The 17658-nt window shown below is 36.0% G+C and overlaps 1 protein-coding gene and 1 long non-coding RNA gene across 4 annotated transcripts; one reads left to right on the top strand and one right to left on the bottom strand.

Moving 5' to 3' along the window:
• The first annotated feature begins 366 nt into the window (after positions 1-366).
• On the top strand, positions 367-7654 carry LOC311091019. 2 transcript variants are annotated; one of them, XR_014607983.1, is made up of 5 exons: positions 367-414; positions 953-1041; positions 6006-6128; positions 7260-7395; positions 7518-7654. It is a non-coding gene; the product is annotated as an uncharacterized lncRNA (long non-coding RNA). The 2 variants fall into 2 exon arrangements; XR_014607984.1 differs by having other exon boundaries at positions 6006-7395.
• lta (lymphotoxin alpha (TNF superfamily, member 1)) lies at positions 1096-6909 on the bottom strand. Of its 2 annotated transcripts, XM_084126735.1 has the most exons (6): positions 6852-6909; positions 5659-5777; positions 5083-5110; positions 4959-4988; positions 4695-4742; positions 1096-2539 (listed from the first exon to the last, which is right to left on the bottom strand). In XM_084126735.1, the coding sequence occupies exons 2-6, from the start codon at positions 5767-5769 to the stop codon at positions 2172-2174; spliced, it is 585 nt and encodes a 194-aa protein (XP_083982861.1). In that variant the 5' UTR covers positions 5770-5777; positions 6852-6909; the 3' UTR covers positions 1096-2171. The 2 variants fall into 2 exon arrangements, with proteins under 2 accessions (XP_083982861.1, XP_083982860.1); XM_084126734.1 differs by lacking the exon at positions 6852-6909 and having other exon boundaries at positions 5659-6014.
• Positions 7655-17658: the final 10004 nt, after the last annotated feature.

Here is a 17658-nt window from a genome sequence, read left to right as displayed (position 1 = left end):
ATCTCAGTAACTATGAGGTTTTGAGTCAAAAGTCCAATTACGCTATTAATGTGTATTTTCTCTACGAGTGGTTTTGCATGTTGTTTTCAAATATTTAACCCTTTAACATTTTGTGAAATAAGTCATCCAAAGTGAAATTCCAAAATGCATTTAATGACCTGTATCTTTTTTTTCCTTTATGGCTTGTTTGTACTGAAATTTCAAATAAATAACCCCACTCAGAGAAATATAGGCTACTGGAGTAAAACATGTGAAGGTATGGTATATTGTTTAATGCATGCATGAGTGCAAAAAACCACAAGCTAACAGGAAATGGTTGATGGTGCACAAACAGACATTCACAAATAAAGGTTAAGTTTATGCTGACAGACTGTTCTTCCAGTCCGACGTGCTAAAGCAGGTTTTAACCTACAGGTAAAGTTTGCATTTTTAATTTTTAGAAATCAAAATCTGGTTTTAATCACACAAAGTTAAATAGTCCTAACGTATCGAAAATGTGCTGGTTCATCACAGGACACAAGGGAAGCATTGTTTACGAAAGTAAAGATTTAAAAATAAAAATAAAAAAATGCGTTGCTTGAACATTTTCAGCGATACTGAAACTGATGACTTTGGGGAGGTAAGTCTCATGAAAGAAGAACAGAAAAACCTAGCCGAAAATATAATGTTCGTTTAAAAATGGCATGATTTGCTTCCTCAAACGAGTTTCCACATCTAATAGAAAGAGAGGAAGTAGGCCTAAATAAACTAAGCCTTAAACTATAGTAAACATGAGGGTCTTACAACAAAGGCTAGATAAATCTTTCTTAAATGTTGCAGTGTAGGCTACGTGTGGTACAATATGAGTTGCTTTATTGATAGCAAAACCATTTGTCAGAAGCATTTAAGGCTTAAAAAAATGTTAATTAATTTGTGCAATTTGTTTTTTCCTTAATAATATACCAAAATGAAGCACCGAACGCTGTTGCCACATGCTCTTTATACATCAAGCAACTCATCCTTACCTCACTGCAGTTTGTCAACCACCGTGAAGACACAAAGGTGAGATGACTTTTCAGTGTGGGCAGAGGAATAAACTAAAAAAAGAGGATTTATAGATGTGGGGAATTCAGAATTGTGACTCATAGCACATGAAATTAGCTGTCAGTGTCTCTTGCGGTTACAGTTTGTCAGCGGGGATAGACTTTTGGAAATATATTCGACTTCGTACAGTAGGCTGTACTCCACCAAGACTGGATAGTTAAAATGTCGGAATTGTTTCAGTAGACTAATCGAAAAACCAAAACTAGACGGCGTGCTAAATATTGATCTTGACATAGGCTACCGTTCTCCCTGGCCTTTACATTAAATTAGGTAGTTCTGCAAAGTGGGGAAGCTTCCTCATGTCTTCAGCCTTCAAGATAAGATGTGCACGTAGGCTTAGCTACGCAATCGAAACACAGTGTTTGTATCTGCGGCGAAAGTGCAGTGGGTTTAAGTTTCAGTGGTTTGCTTTCAAAAGACCAACAGGAAGGCCACGTTCCTATTAGACATTCTCTGGCCACATTCCTGTGACGACTGACGCCCTCGTGTGGCTCATACAAAAAATAAATTATACAAAAACTGTTGTGCTGTTGCTCACGGTTGAGTCTGAGTTCAATTCAAGCAGGGATATGTAGGCTATGTTTCACTGAATAAACTTTTATTTTGAAATAGCTTACAGGTAGGACAACGGTAGTACACAAATAAATTATTTAAAAAACTGAGTTCATTTCAAATTGTCACTTTGACTACTGTTCATCATGCATTATGTATTAAATTAACAAATTACTGGACATTTTGAAGACTATTTACAGCACTTTACTTTAAAAAAGAAATTAAATACAATTAAAATAAAATACACAAATAACCAATAAACCATTTGCAATAAATCTCAAAATATTTTAACGATTACTCTAAAATATGTCATATAATATAAAAATAAATCTTTGCGTTTTAACACATACAAAGAAGAAAATATTCCCTTTGAAACCCATAATGGGCTTGAGAACTATCCAACCATCTTTTATTATTTACTTTTGTAAATATAAATACATATGGTTTTGATTCTTCAGGTGAAATACCTGACTTGCAAACAATCAGAAACTGAACTGTGGGTCTTGTAATCTTAGAATCTGAGAGATTTAGACTTCTTATTTGTTATACAGCAAGATTTCCCAGTAAGTATGCCACGCTTCAGTCGATAGGCGCAGGGATTCAGGTTGTATATTCAGGCTGATGCTCTCTCCGTTTATCAGCTTGACCAGCCGGGTCATTGTCAATGTTCCTGGTTCAAAGCGAATAACCTCGCTCAGTTTTCTGACTTGTGTTGCAGGACCTTTGTTTTTGAGCAAAATAACTTTCGCCTGCTTCTTCGTTTGATGTAGGCCTATGTCTTTGTCGAAGATAACCTGGGCGTGGATATAGTAAAAACCGCTGGTTTTAATTTGGACAGTGTTGTTGTTTAAGAGGAGGGAGCTGCTCTCACATGAATCACTGCATATCCAGGTTTCATTCTTGTCTGAGGAAGAGAATGGAAATATTAGTTTACAGTCTGAAAACCTTTCCCAATTATTAACACTTTATTCTGTGCTTTTGGGAGGAACACAATGCTTAAATTCATATAAAAAAAGTTTATGATTTTTTGTGTTGGTGTATTTAATAAAACAGGAAGTTGGAAACTATCTAAAGACACACACGCACAACTGTTCAAAAATGTTTTAATCTTTTTTTAACATTTCTTATTGCTATAATTGTTGAAAATGGTTGTGCTACTTAATATTTTTGTGGAAGCCATGACATATATATATATATATATATATATATATATATATATATATATATATATATATATATTAGGGGTGTAACGATACCCTCATGTCACGATTCTATATATATATATATATATATATATATATCACGATACTGAACTCACGATACGATATTATTGCAATACTCCAAGACATATGGTAAAAGGTTAACAAAAATGTACTGTTGATTAAAATGCTAAATTTGATATTACATTGTGGGTGTAAATGAATAGGCTTGGACTTGGTGCTTGTAACCCAATGCACAGGACAATAGTGACACCAGAATAAAAATAGGCTGAAAATACAGAATTATTTCAGATGAAAATGCCTTGCACTCTGTCACTGACTAGATATATTTAAAATAATGTAGGTTTATTTTGGATGAACTATAATCAAAACATATTGTCACTATCCACGATATATATTGTTGCATTTTCTCATAATTTGGCAGCAGGTATAATAGGCTGTCACTTTAAGACCTGATGCACGGATCCATTATACTAAAGCACAATAAGCAGCAAAAAATAACTCAATTTAGTATTGAGATTATGTTTAATGTGCACACACTTTGGGTGTGAGCACAAAATATGTGGAAAAAAATTATATGTGGGAGTAAAATTATGCACAATTATGCATTTTGGCAGTGTTTCAGATATTTCACTATCGAGTATATATATATATATATATATATAATTTTTTTTCAGTTTAATGCTTAAAAATATTGAATGCAATTAATGCAGCATACGTTTTTTCTGTCATCCTTTGGCTAGTGTTACATTATGTGATCACGCTCTTATTCACGCAAATGCTTTTAAACCATTCAAGCGCAACAAGACAAAAGAGAACACGCTGTTTGTGAATGTCCTGTTTATGTGACACACGCAATGGACAGAAAGACACGCGCCAGTATCGTGCGCACAGACAGACATTTTCTTTTATTAATGTTAATCAAAAAACAAAGAGAACAAAGAAAATTACTCACAGCTCTCGACTAAAGAACTTTTGTAGCTTTAATAAGGATTATTCTATATTTATTTATGCAGTGCAGACTGTTTGACAACTTAATTCAATTTTTGTCAAATAAATTAAGTAAATCAAGTCAAACATGTAAACCTTTTCATTTTAAAAATATAAAAAGTTGCTACCAGGCTCATTACTATTAAATTCTAACACAAATACATTGAAGAGTATAATTTTATTAATTTAATTGCTCTTATCATTTTCTTGTGTAAATGTTCCATTTGTGGGGGTCGGAGCTGCCGTTCATCCCACATATATATATGAAAGCACACTTCACACAGGACGTGAAGTGAGGTCAGGGAAGGAGAGCCTTTTAAAGGAACGTTTCGACCTCCTTCCTCGTACATAGAGCCATGCACATTATAGACTAGTTAAATTTCCACTGATTCACAACGCCTCTGCGATAAACATTCAGCGTCACCTCAGAAGTGTCATTGTGGTGACTGAATCTGGTTCAGCGAGGCGACAGTCACAAATGAGATGAGAGTGCTTTAAAAAAAAAGGTACGACCTCCTACTCGAATGGTGTGAAGGTGAACTTCCAGGTGACCTCAAGTTCCCTCACAGAAAACGACTAGTCCGAGCTTATTTACAGGTGTGATGTCTAGTTGAATGTGGTATCTTGACTTAAATAACTTTTAGGCCACAAAAGATTCTTTAAAAGCAGAGAACCACATGTCCAACTTCCTCAATGCAGCAGAGAAACCAAGAGACACAACCAAAAGTCCCACTATCTCTTGTTTTCATGATATAGAGAGAAGCGAGAGATGCAGAAAAAGTGCAAAAGGGGGAAACGGGAAAGAGAAAAAGTGTGAAGAGATCCACAGGAAGAGAGATGTTCTCTTACCTCTGATGAGACTGATATAGTCGCTAAAAAACTGGCCGTAACGGGATCCTGAAAGTGCAACTTGATTATTTTCACTTTGCAAATAAAAAAAACTAAAACTATTACTTAAAGAGATACAAATTTCCCCAATAGGAATATTTCCCAGAATGAAAGATAGCTTTTGAAGACTATTAACAGAACTGATACTTTTCATCTATTGTTTACATTCTTTTCACATTGGCAAGGCTATCCACTGTTCACAATAAAAAGTTCAACATTTCTCACCTATCTGTTGGACAGGTTTGGTGTTGTTTTCTGTAAAAGAGTATTAGATTGTTACTTTCATGACAAAGGTGTGCAATTTTCCTTTAAACTGTACTTGTGGAGGAAAACAGATTAATAAGCAAACCTGTTGAATTGGGCTCTTCATGTCCTGTCTTAGTCAAAAAATAAAAAATAAAAATGTTAATCTCAAAATGACAATCTATTTAACTATTGTAACTATTTTACGTGGTGGCTATTTTGTATGAATTCGTACAGTGTGAATTGTTCGAAAAAAGTAAGCATAAAGGTCCACCCCTAAACCAGACCACTACTGGGACATAAGCAGATCGTACAAAAAAACGAAATTGGATTCTAGTAATTTGATAAGAATTAGCCAGCAATTCATCAAAATGTAAAATTGTTACAAATTGCCATGAGACTGTGTTGGAAAATGAACAAACAACTGAGAAGTATCAGATACTTTTGCCATTTACTATACTACAGCGTACACTGTACTATAAAAACGTGACTTTCAAAACGTTAATCTGTTTATTTGAGCAGCCCAACCAATAACATTTGCTCAACCTATAGCATAAGGCTGGGGTCGGACCATTGGGTATACCAATGCCAGATGGGAGAATATGCTTGAAAACAGGCTACACTTAAGTTTTTCTACATGATAAGAGGCAGTGTGGTTTGAGGCAATCACAGGTCAATTTACCTTATCGTTAGAATGTATTCCAAGATATACCGTCATTATCAAAAGAGCTGAAGACATCAGGCAGCACCAGCCAACCAAGAGGCGGAACCTGGGGTTATTCGAGCCAGTCATCTCTGTGACTATAGCAGAGCCCAAGAAAAAGGAATCAAATGAATAAGTGAAACCAAAGATATATTCACAGTGAATCAATTAGGAGAAACCTGATGCGTGACCTAAATGCACTGACTTGATCTATGTACAGCTTAAGAAAGCACAGCATCATGTGGTGAGCAAATCTATTTAAACCTGCAGGGATTGTACAGTATATGAATATTTGCATACAAACCTAATCATGTTTTTACTTACAGGCCTCAGACCATCTACTCTCCCTCCACACCGGTTTTGCATGTGTGTATGTCTAAAAGAGCAGTGGTTTGTCTCTAAGGTGAATTCCCATGTTGCCCACAAAGATACCCAGTCCTCATACCCAGGTGGGTTGAACATAACCCACCGAGTGTTCAGAAGTTTGAAGTTGGACTTTTTTTTCTGTATACATTGAATTGAACACATTATCTTCCAAAGGAAATGTTTTACTACTGATGTGACATTTCGATTTGGTGCCAGAATCGATTAGTTCTTGCAAGGAAAGTCATTGTGTGTTTGCTGTCAAGGTGTGAGTTTCTAAAGAGTTTTCCAAAGAGTTTCCCATTATTGTTCCCCTCAGCTTTCTTAGAACCAGTCAGCAATACAAATTGAACCTTCATTTACCCGACTGACCTAATCAGTCTAGTTTAAAAATAGTGTCATACTGTGTAATAAATCTATTTTTAAAAGGAGACTCCTTGAAGCCTGTAGATGACCAATGTGTTCAAGAATATAACCAAATATTTAGGCTTAGGAGGATAAAAAGTAACATTTTAAGAATTGGTAATTGGAAATTGCATATTGATCGACTTCTAAACTGAATGATATGGTTTACGATGCATCCCCCATTGGTGGTTATAGCCCTAAATGTGTATATTAAACTCTATAAAGATAGACTATGTAGATTTGTCACTGACCTATGGCTAAATTCAAAGCCCCAATGGAAATTAATTGTTCAATTAAAATATGCTGTAAGGAATATAAAGAATGACACTCAAATGGCAATATTCACTAAGAAATACCATACCAATACCAGTTTATGAGATTATGAGAGAGATTGCTTCACTCACCTTAGTGTGTGCTGTAGTGTGAAATGTGGCTGTGAGATTGAATGAGCATCTCATCTAGACATGGTCTCTCCCACAGGGTTTCCCCTTTTTTTTATGCTCTCATGTTTAAGCCCTGGACCTTCTCTCTCTCTCTCTCTCTCTCTCTCTCTCTCTCTCTCTCTCTCTCTCTCTCTCTCTCTCTCTCTCTCGCTCTCTCGCTCTCTCGCTCTCTCTCGCTCTCTCTCTCTCTTCCTCTGTTTCTTTCGGTAGCGGCTGTGGTTGGAAACATAAGAGAAGGTGGATGGTCAGAACCTCACAACTAGACAGAAATTCAGTATGAAGTTGCTAGAAGTGATTGGACATATACATCGGCTTCAGTGAAAATAAATCAAATTAACTTTTTTAATTTCTGCCCATTTGTCGTAACAGGCGCAGAGATTTCAGCAGCAACACAACAGAGATGAAATGATGATAACTGACATGTGGCTGCCCATTTAGGCAAATACATGTCAGTCTTAAAACACTTTCTCTTCAGCTCTACCAGACTTCTGAAAAAGAGGAAAAGGTGGTTTGCCTAAGGCAATATTAGGGGTTATTATGTGTATGCATGATTGTGGTTTTTCATCCGGGGGAGGAGGGGGGGTGTGGCTACCATGTTTATACTGAAGTTGTTGTTTTTTCACCTAGATCCACTGCATTTCTTCTTTTCTTCTCTTGGATGTGTTGGGACATCCCCCATTCAGATGCTTGTACTTTCCTATGAAGACATGCATACCACACACTCCCACACAACAGCCCACACAAAGACAAACACACTTGTACGGTCACTGTCTCTTTATTGTGAATAGTGAAGTGAACAACCCTGGTCTAACATCAACATATAAACATACCACATTCCTTGAATATTTGTGAAGGAATTCTTCAGATAATATCAAAATAATTAAAGTAGAAAAATAGCAATGCCTCTAATAGGATGAGCCATATTTGATGCAGTAGTAACTATGGGTGTAACGATTCGATATACATATCACGATACCGAACTCACGATACGATATTATTGCGATACTCCAAGACAAATGGTAAAAGGTTAACAAAACATGTACTGATGATTAAAATGCTATATTTGATATTACATTGTGGGTGTAAATGAATAGGCTTGGACTTGGTGCTTGTAACCCAATGCACAGGACAATAGTGACACCAGAATAAAAATAGGCTGAAAATACAGAATTGTTTCAGATGAAAACGCTTGCACTCTGTCACTGACTAGATATATTTAAAATAATGTAGGCTACTTTTTAAACTTTTTTGGTAACATCAGACATTTGGCATTATCAGGACCCACAAATATTCCCCCATTGCATTATTATAGATTATATTCAACATTATATAGTTTAATGTAGTACTGACACTAAGACTCTGATAACTTTTTTTTTTCTCACACAGTAATTTTTATTTTGGGTGAACTATAGCCTACACAATACAGATTGTCACTATCCACGATACAAATTGTTGCATTTTTGCATTGCGGTATATTGTTACACCCCTAGAAGTAACTAAAAAAATGCCTTCTACAGAAAAACAGTGTATTTTATTGCTATATTGCCACATTTCATAGCCTAATTCTTCACAACAACCGTTAATCCCAAGAAAGATAACTATGATGAAAACTAAATTGGCGTCCTCACCACGGAGGGACGATAACATTGTGTTAATTAAGTGCAAGCTTTAAATGCTCAAGCTCTTTAAAGTCGGGACAGTGACTGCTGTCAATCTTTTTATCATTCATCAGCTGGAAAAAAAAAACATCGTTCTGAAAGCGATTCCAACGATTATCGATCACACCATTAAGGGACTTTTACATCAGTGGTGTGTGGTGGTGTTTTTAAATGAGGAGGCAAAGTCCTCACTTTTTTTATGTATCAAATGCAAATGTACACTGTAAAAAAAAATCTGCTACATTTACGGTAAAATACCGGCAGCTGTGGTTGCCAGAAATTTACCGTAAAAAATACGGTAGCAACATTTTAGATTTTACAGACTTTACTTAAATTTACAGTAATAAACCGTATTTAATTATCTGATACAATGTTAATTTACTGACCTATTGAAGTATTTATATCTGTTTTGTACCATAGTAATACACTGACAACCACCAATCACAGTGGAGATGAAAATCACATGATGAATTAAAGCAGCTCTTTCACAGTATTTCAAGTTAATACTATTATATAGAAGCTGCACAGTGTCATTCATACAAACACTAAACAGCATCATGGTAACACGTGAAATTTTAAAAATGCAATAAACATTCATTTAATAACATTAAATGTAACATTAAACCCTAATTTCATAACTGATGAAAACTATGAAGAAATATAGTTATTTCAACAAAAATACATCAAATGTGAAGCATCACGCATGGAATTGTGGGAATGTCAATTTACGTTTTTTTCACTGTAAATTATACAATGACTTTTTCACTTCCAAAAACTGTAAATTTAACGGTATTTTACAGTAAAATTACATTAAATGTACCATTAGATCTATCACAGTTATTTACCGTATACTATATATATATATACTATATATATATAGTAAGGAAACTTTCTCTTAACCAACTAACAGTTTGTCACTGTAGCATTTTTACAGTCTTTGACCGTTAATTTTTACAGTGTATGTCCCTGTTACACTTTATTTTCTTGGTTAAATAAACATTTCATAAAAAGAGAGATCAAATACAACTCTATTTTGTATTTTTACACTTTATTAAAACCAACTATACATTTAATCAAGTTAGTATTTGTACGCATTTTTACATTTATTCCAAAATAATAACTAAAGGCTGTAACAATTTAAACAATATATATTATTTGTGAACTAATGTTCAGCTTTTCTTTTTAAAAGTCAACTTATTTTCAGCGGTCATCAAGCTGAAAATCAAGCACTGTTGACAGACACAGACATGAAGATGTACCTTTAATTTCCCCAAGCTGATTGCTCACTAAAAACCACCACATCATGTTACATGTCTTCAAGTTTGATTTTGATGTGACATAAAGCAGTGATATATAAGTGGCTGAGTTGTTTACTTACTATTTTATTAGTCTTCCCATTAAAAGGTTAGTTCACCAAATTTTTTTAATTCTGTCAGTAATTACTAGTAATTACAGTAATTACCCTGATGTCTTCTGGGTTGTACGTCAGAACGTAGGCTCACTATTGGCCGACGCTGGTCATGTGTGTGATGCTGGCCAATAGTGAGCCTACGTTCTGACGTACAACCCAGAAGCGTTGCGCTTTTACACTACGTGAACTTACTCAGAGCCCCACACAGTATAGTTGAATAAAGTCGTTTTTTTTGCGCACAAAAAGTATTCTCGTCGCTTGATAAACTTAAGGTTGAGCTATTTGAACGATATTTTAACAATGTCTTTACTGACTTTTCTGGGATGGCAGATATCGATTACATAGAAGGCTATAAGAGTGAGCCAGCTCTCAGATTTCATCAAAAATGTCTTAATTTGTGTTCCGAAGATGAACGAAAGTCTTACGGGGTTGGAACAACATGAGGGTGAGTGATTTATTTTGGGTGAACTAACCCTTTAAAACCATCATTCTCTTCATTCAGGCCGATTCAAGAACGAGCATGAAGAGGCGGGGTTTATCGCATGAACCAATCATATCAAATCACAACAGATCCTATCCAGTCATAGCGCAATGGAGGCCTTGCCTCCTCTCATGTGATTTTCCACCATTCATTCTCAATTACCCCCCCATCAAACCCACTGCAAGCACTGTCAGTTAAAAGTCAGGGCTCAGGGGAGGCAAGCCTCCCACTGTAACTTACCTGCGGGTGACGCTGTTGGACAGTGGTACTTTATAAAAACTAGTGACTTTTACACTTTTTAATGTCATATTTTGTAATATTTGCGTTGTTTTATTTTTGTAATATCGATTATTTTGCCAGAAACGCCCTTGGTTCACATCAAGGACGATACTGTAATGCTAAGTATAACTATAATAATCACTCTAAATTCTACGAGAATAGCGGAGTCCACACCACAGTTATCACGATAACGTCACAGTGGAGCGATATTGTTGAAATCCCTTTCAGAATAGTTTGAACAGATTATGATTGATAATCAGAATGGTATTGTTCTTTTGTGTGAATGATAATAATTATCATTACAGTTATCGTTCTTGATGTGAACAGGCTTTGTCGTTATAGTTGCGGTGTGGTTGTTCTTGAATGGTTAGAATGTTTTTAAAACTTCCTGTATAGTTATCGATATAGGCTAGTTATATTTATCGCCCTTGGCGTGAACAAGCCTTTAACCTGCAAAATAGTGTGACAGGATGTTCTGACGCTTGGGGTAGGATTCGGAAGAATAGGCGTATTGTTAGAAATGCCCTGTTTAACCTACTATAGGTTTTAAAAGTGATAGTGTAAAATAAAAGTGTTAATATGATATTATCAAAGCTATGCTAACTAATACTAAATACTGGTAAAAGACAACCAGTTAAAAAACACTGTCTCGTTTTGTCAAAACAACTAGTACTTTTCTGAAATGGTTCTTGAATATCAATTACCATATTCATTATGGTACTATAATGTATTTAAAAAATACAAGGCATTCTTGTTGTAGAATAGATTACAATTACTGTAGGCTACTGAAATTGTAGCACAACTATACATATACACGTGTCACAGCATTTAGCACAGATACGACAGACAAAAGTGAAATTTGTAACCACCATTCCTTTTCTAATTAATGAAGGTGGGGACTCAGATCTTAATGAGGGAAACTTAAACAGATCTTTGCTGTAGATAAGATCAGATGCAGAGATATAAATAGAAGGTCAATAACAGTTTGTAGGCGGATACTCTTCAGTGGGAAACTCTCATACGTGCTCTTGGTACTTTTTCAGGTCAGTCTTCTTAGCTTGTTTTGCGAGAGTCTCTCTGTTTTCATTTGTAGGGGAGGGGGAAAAGACACATTTAGATGTGTGTGTTTAGAACAGGTGAAGGAATCGAAAGAGAGAAGAAGAGAGAGAGAAAGGAGGAGAGATTAAGATCAGATTTTGGGAGAATATGAGGCACATTCTCTTCAGTATTCCATGAGATACTGGTTTGGTGACATTTTTTATGAGGTTAGCCACAGTGATTATGAAATGCCCTGTGCTTTCCCCACCATTGTATTTTGCAGCTGGTACAAACAGATCATCTATAGAGCCAAACAAGATAAAACTGTGGATATGAAAGTAAACTGTCCAGTTGACTTTAGTTGACTGCTGTTGCCTATAGACAGAGATCTTTTAAAACACTATGGCATCATACACTTGCCGACTTGCGGAAAAACTGTGCTAAATGACTGAGGATTACACAAATAAAGACTGAAAGTCTTTATGACCACTACAAACTCACACAGAAAAATGCACCTCATTCCTAGGTGACGCGTGACAAATGAAAACAATGTGTTCTAAAATCGCCTCAAAATATTAAGCTTGTTTTATATTCTCCGACTGGACGAAATCATAGTCTGAAGCTAACAGAGTCTGTGCCCATTACATACTGTACATGCAATTTTCTGTGAAAGCACTCAACTCGGATTGCCAAAAATCTGAAGATTGGCTTTGACTTTCAGAAAATCATCCAGACTGCAAATACGGGACAAAATTTTCATAAGGTGCTGAAAAGGAACTCCTAAAGTGAAAGCATTTGACTCGAAAGCATTTGTTGCTTTCCACATAGCAATCATTTCCACAGATGGCAAATTACTGTTCTGTGATCTCACAATTAATTACAATACAGTTTGACTAGTCATGTTTCTAAGCTAACAAAACCCAAAAGAATGGGTAAAATAATTTATTTTAATTGAAATAAAATATTTTATTGACACTTTACAGTACTGAATGAAATGTATGTGTATAATCAACATTTCTCTTTCTAAGTCTGCCATCTTAGATTTATGTAACGGGTCAAAACTTATAAATATCAAGGAATTTTACAATGTCCCAAGCCTGGAAAAGGCTTTCCTGGGACAGGTGTTCTAACAAAATCACAAAGGTCATGGAAAAAGTCTATATATTTACATTTTTGTGGTTTTGGAGCTTGTGTACAGTAAAACTCTCCTGAAAGCCTTAGTCAAGACTGATTTGTGAGTAAACCATTGTTTTGAGACACTTATTTTTAATAAATCATTCAAATCAACTCATAAATTGGTCTGACTGATTTGTAAGCAAATCAGTATTGAAATTATTTCTAAAAAATCTTACCCAGTAATCAGAAATAGCTGGAAAGGTCATGGAAATTGGTTCAAATGTGTGGGGACAATTGAAATGAAAACTGGAATATTTGCTTACTGCTCACTGCACTTTCATCGTATCGATATTCAGACTCAAAGGCACCTATGTTTGTTTGTGGACTAACTAATTTACATGTTTAGGTTATATGTTTTATGGAATAAACAGCCCCTTGTGTCACAATTTCCAACTTTTCCAGCATCCATCTTCCTTTCAAGCTGACTTCTTTCCATAGTTGGTTTCTGGTGAGGCTATTTCAACATGGGTTACACCTTACTTTGATGGGCCCCTTTAGACTTTACTAGAAGTACCGTATTAAAGTCTAGTAAAGTTTAACCTTTGTCATCTCATATCAGAGTACTAGTAGACTGTTAGGGGTATAGGGTTAGGGTTAGTGGAATAAGTTGACATGTAGTTGCAAAGATACTTATATTTAAGTTAGTATAATGTTTGTTGGGGGACCATCACAATAAAGAGTTTGCCGATATTAAGCAGACAGTCTGCTTGTACTCTAATGAGAGCAAGTTGATATGTAGGTGTAACGTTAATAGAGTCAATAGAATGTTTAAAGGTGTCAAGGTCCGAGTGTATTGCACGAAGGCGATTCAAAATAAAAGTCCTTTAATGACAACATTGGACAAAGAATGATGGAGAACACAGGGTATAAATACATGGAGCTAACAAAAGGAACTAATGAGCTAACTGATGGACAACAGGTGACTATAATAACTAAATCAAACACACGGGAAAACTAGGGGTACGTTTACACGACAACAATATGCTTAAAATGAGAAGTTTTTCCCTTTGAGTTTACCACGTACAGACAACACCATTGTCAAAACAATCCCCCATTCACACGGATCCGTGGAAACGACTAAAAACACTGTATTCTGCTGCCAGGCCATTAGATGGTGATTAAACACTATAGATTGGACACGTAATACGCATGTGCATGACGTCGTCATTTTCAGAGACTTGCATTTTTGTCATTTACACGGAGACCGTTTTCAAAGGGATTACCGGAGATTCAGGGCTGGGCGGAACCAGCGGGAAAACAGGAAGTTCAGGGCTGGATGGAACCAGCTGGGTCTGGAGAAACAAAGGAATATCCACAAACACCTCTAACAGTCCGAAAAATGTTCCAGCAAGCATAGCAAACTTGCGGCCATCAATCATCATCATCATCCCTTGGTAGCACACAATGTAGCGGGCTCTCACACCTGGTCAGACACACCTTCTGATTCAGGCTCCTTTTTACGGGCTGAACGCAGCCGCGTTTTCTCTTGTTTGGTGGGTGTGTCAGAACTGCAGTCCAATCAGCAGCAACATGTATATAAAGCACACGGTATTAAAGTGAACTCGCACAATGGGTTCAAGGAAAGTAATTTACAAATGTCTTAGATGCAGCTCGGTATACACAACAACTGAGGATATTAGAAGACATGTTTGTTTTATTGTAAAAATATAGGTTATCAACATAATGATGTAGTTGCTTATATTTTTAGCTTCATTGCAAGTGTATGACATTTGGTATAGAAATAAACAATGGTAATTAAGTGCTTTTCCTAAAAAGGAGAAAGAAAATACAGGGTATTAAAACAGTATGAACTACAAATAAAGTCAGTATGTGAGGCTAAATAGATGCGTTTTAGTCTGAATTAGGTAAGATGTGTGCTTCCATTTCAGTTTCAGCAATCCCTTCTCTCAATTGGGATGTTCTCTTTTGTTCTGGGCGGCAAGTGCAGTAACTGTAACATCGGGCATATAGTATTAAACACATATTTATACCGACTTCATCAGGCTCCGAAAATTCTTCACAAAGAACACAAAGAAAGGCCTTCTCAGCTGCCATAGTTGCAACTCTTGCGTCATCATAACGGTGTGTTCAACGCATCACCGTTTCGGTTTAAAAAACGTTGTGCAACGTTTTGTCGGGGCTGAACGCAGCCTTGGTATAGAAATAAACAATGGTAATTAAGTGCTTTTCCTAAAAATGAGAAAGAAAAATACAGGGTATTAAAACAGTATGAACTACAAATAAAGTTAGTATGTGAGGCTAAATAGATGTGTTTTAGTCTGAATTAGGTAGGATGTGTGCTTCCATTTCAGTTTCAGCAATCCCTTCACTCGATTGGGAATTTGGGATGTTCTCTTTTGTTCTGGGCGGCAAGTGCAGTAACTGTAACATCGGGCATATTTTGTAGTATTAAACGCATATTTATACCGACTTCATCAGGCTCCGAAAATTCTTCACAAAGAACACAAAGAATGGCCTTCTCAGCTGCCATAGTTGCAACTCTTGCGTCATCAGAACAGTGTGTTCAACGCATCACCGTTTCTGTTTAAAAAACGTTGTGCAACGTTTTGTCGGGGCTGAACGCAGCCCAGGTCAGGGGAAACACAATGAAACATAACTATGACAAAAGGGGACCATCAAAATTGAGTATTACCTCAACGTGTTCTACAACAAGTGTTTGTATATTGCTGTAATAAATATGAATATATAATTAGATTTATATTATTAAATATCAATTCTATTTTTAAAGCAGTCAGTCTCATGAAAAGACATGTCTTGTGCAACAAGCAGAAGCCTTGCGTGTGAATTCTCATTTGTCACACTGCAGTACGATTGATGTAGATGTGGGCTGAACACAGATAATCACAGATCTACTTGCCCCCAATGGTCTCTGCGATCAACTTAGCTCACAATGCTTTTGAAAAACACCCTGGACAGTGGAGATCTCTGCAGCTGCTGGTAACCTGTGGGAGTGAGAAATTGCTTCATAACTGTCACCTCACTGATTCTGGTAAAAAAAAAAAAAAAATTATACAAAACTTCCACTTACAGAATCTCTGCATCTTAAAACCACAGTTTTTCCCCCCCAGTAAATAGAGATTTACACTCATATTAAATAGGGTAATATATTTGAATAAACATATATATTTCTTGCAATGCAGCAAACTTCAGCTGAAACAGTGCAAGCAGACAGTCCAGGGGTCTCATTTATAAAACATACATATGATCAGATTTAATCCTAATTTCATGAATTTCATCCTGTTGTTACACATGAAGAAATCAAGATTTATAAAGACAGAAACTGAAATAAAAATATTTTGCAGAAATGTTGCTCATCACGTTGTTGGAACTGGGAATTGAAGTAAAATGTGGACGATCCAGCTGAATTTCATTTTTTTACCCCCAGAGAGCTATGCACATTTTTATTCGATATACAATTAAAACAATTTGAAGCTTTCTTTACATCAGATGCTGCAATGATTTCTTGTGCTTTGAGAGAAGGAGAATGATAAGATCACATCTAAATAAAAGTGTAAGGGTGTTCAATTATAATTATGTATTTTCCTGAAGTCATGGGCGCATGCTATAATCTATGGAATCTATGGAATATGAAGTACAGCTAAACATTTTCAACATTTCTTACATTGAGAAATTATCATAAGCGCTCAGATGCCAGTGCCAGCGTTAACAGCACTGTGCACCATCAGTCTCCCCCCCCCCCCCCCCCCCCCCCCCGCATATGCCATAGCCTACATTGATATATCTATCATGCTTGAACGAGTCTTTTCATCAGTTGACGCCTCTGCACTGTTCCACAGGGGCACTTCCCCTTCTCTCGCTCCCAATTTGGCTCACCTTTTTTCCATTTTCCATTGCCCCCTCAGTGTATTTATTAATATGCTGCATCACTGTTTTTCTCTTTGCATTGCATGACCAGTCAGTGTTTTTGATCAGAACTACAGAAATGGAGCTTATAAATATTTAGTGGAAATTAACCTGACTTTTAATTTCTATGTCAATTAAACAGCTATTTAATTAAAATTCGACCTGTGTAATCTAAACTATCAATGGTGGCTTGTTCGTTTTCATTAAATAATCATTAAAGACTTAAGAATATTTCAAATATTTGTTGTATTTGCTCTGTAATCTATATGGAAGTGCTGACATTACAGTGCTATCCACCATATGATCACACATTTCCTTCAAGCACATTGTTGTAGTGTAAGAGAACTGATGACTGTGTTGAAAGCAAAGAAATATCGAATGACTGTCTCTTTCCAACCAGAAAAGAAATGCATAACATAATTGGAAATTGTGGTCTTTGACTGTTCCACAGAAAGACAGACCACTACTGAAAGTGAAATGCATGTATGTATGTATGTATGTATGGCACACAAATACACATTTACTGTATATATTTGAGCATTGTCTATGGATGTTAATTCAAATCAAAAAGATTATTTATGCACAACCAAATGCAAACTGAACAAATAAGAAATGTGAAATCCATTAAGAGTTTTGTGTCTCTTGTCTAAATCTCATGGCGGCATAGGACATTGATTTTATGAAAATGTAGGCTACATCAACGTTTTGTTTGACAATAGTGACATTTCAGTTTCTTACCTTAGCGATTTTGTTAAATGTGCATTAGAAGTGAGGGTTGTTCTCTCTCTTCTAGTCCTTTAGACTCAAAGTAGAAGTTGATGTGGCCGCCGTGACGTCATC

Source organism: Abramis brama (genome assembly GCF_963993115.1).
Source record: "Abramis brama genome assembly, chromosome: 10".
In the NCBI taxonomy this organism is placed as follows: domain Eukaryota; kingdom Metazoa; phylum Chordata; class Actinopteri; order Cypriniformes; family Leuciscidae; genus Abramis; species Abramis brama.
Note: the sequence above shows the minus strand (reverse complement) of the source record. Positions and strands in the feature narration are given on the sequence as shown.

Coding starts and splice junctions, on each gene's coding strand:
- lta (XM_084126735.1), bottom strand. CDS start 5,769: ATGACTGGCTCGAATAACCCCAGGTTCCGCCTCTTGGTTGGCTGGTGC. Junction 4,989..5,082: donor TGAAGAGCCCAATTCAACAG/GTTTGCTTATTA, acceptor ACTCTTTTACAG/AAAACAACACCAAACCTGTC. Junction 4,743..4,958: donor CAAACCTGTCCAACAGATAG/GTGAGAAATGTT, acceptor TTGCACTTTCAG/GATCCCGTTACGGCCAGTTT.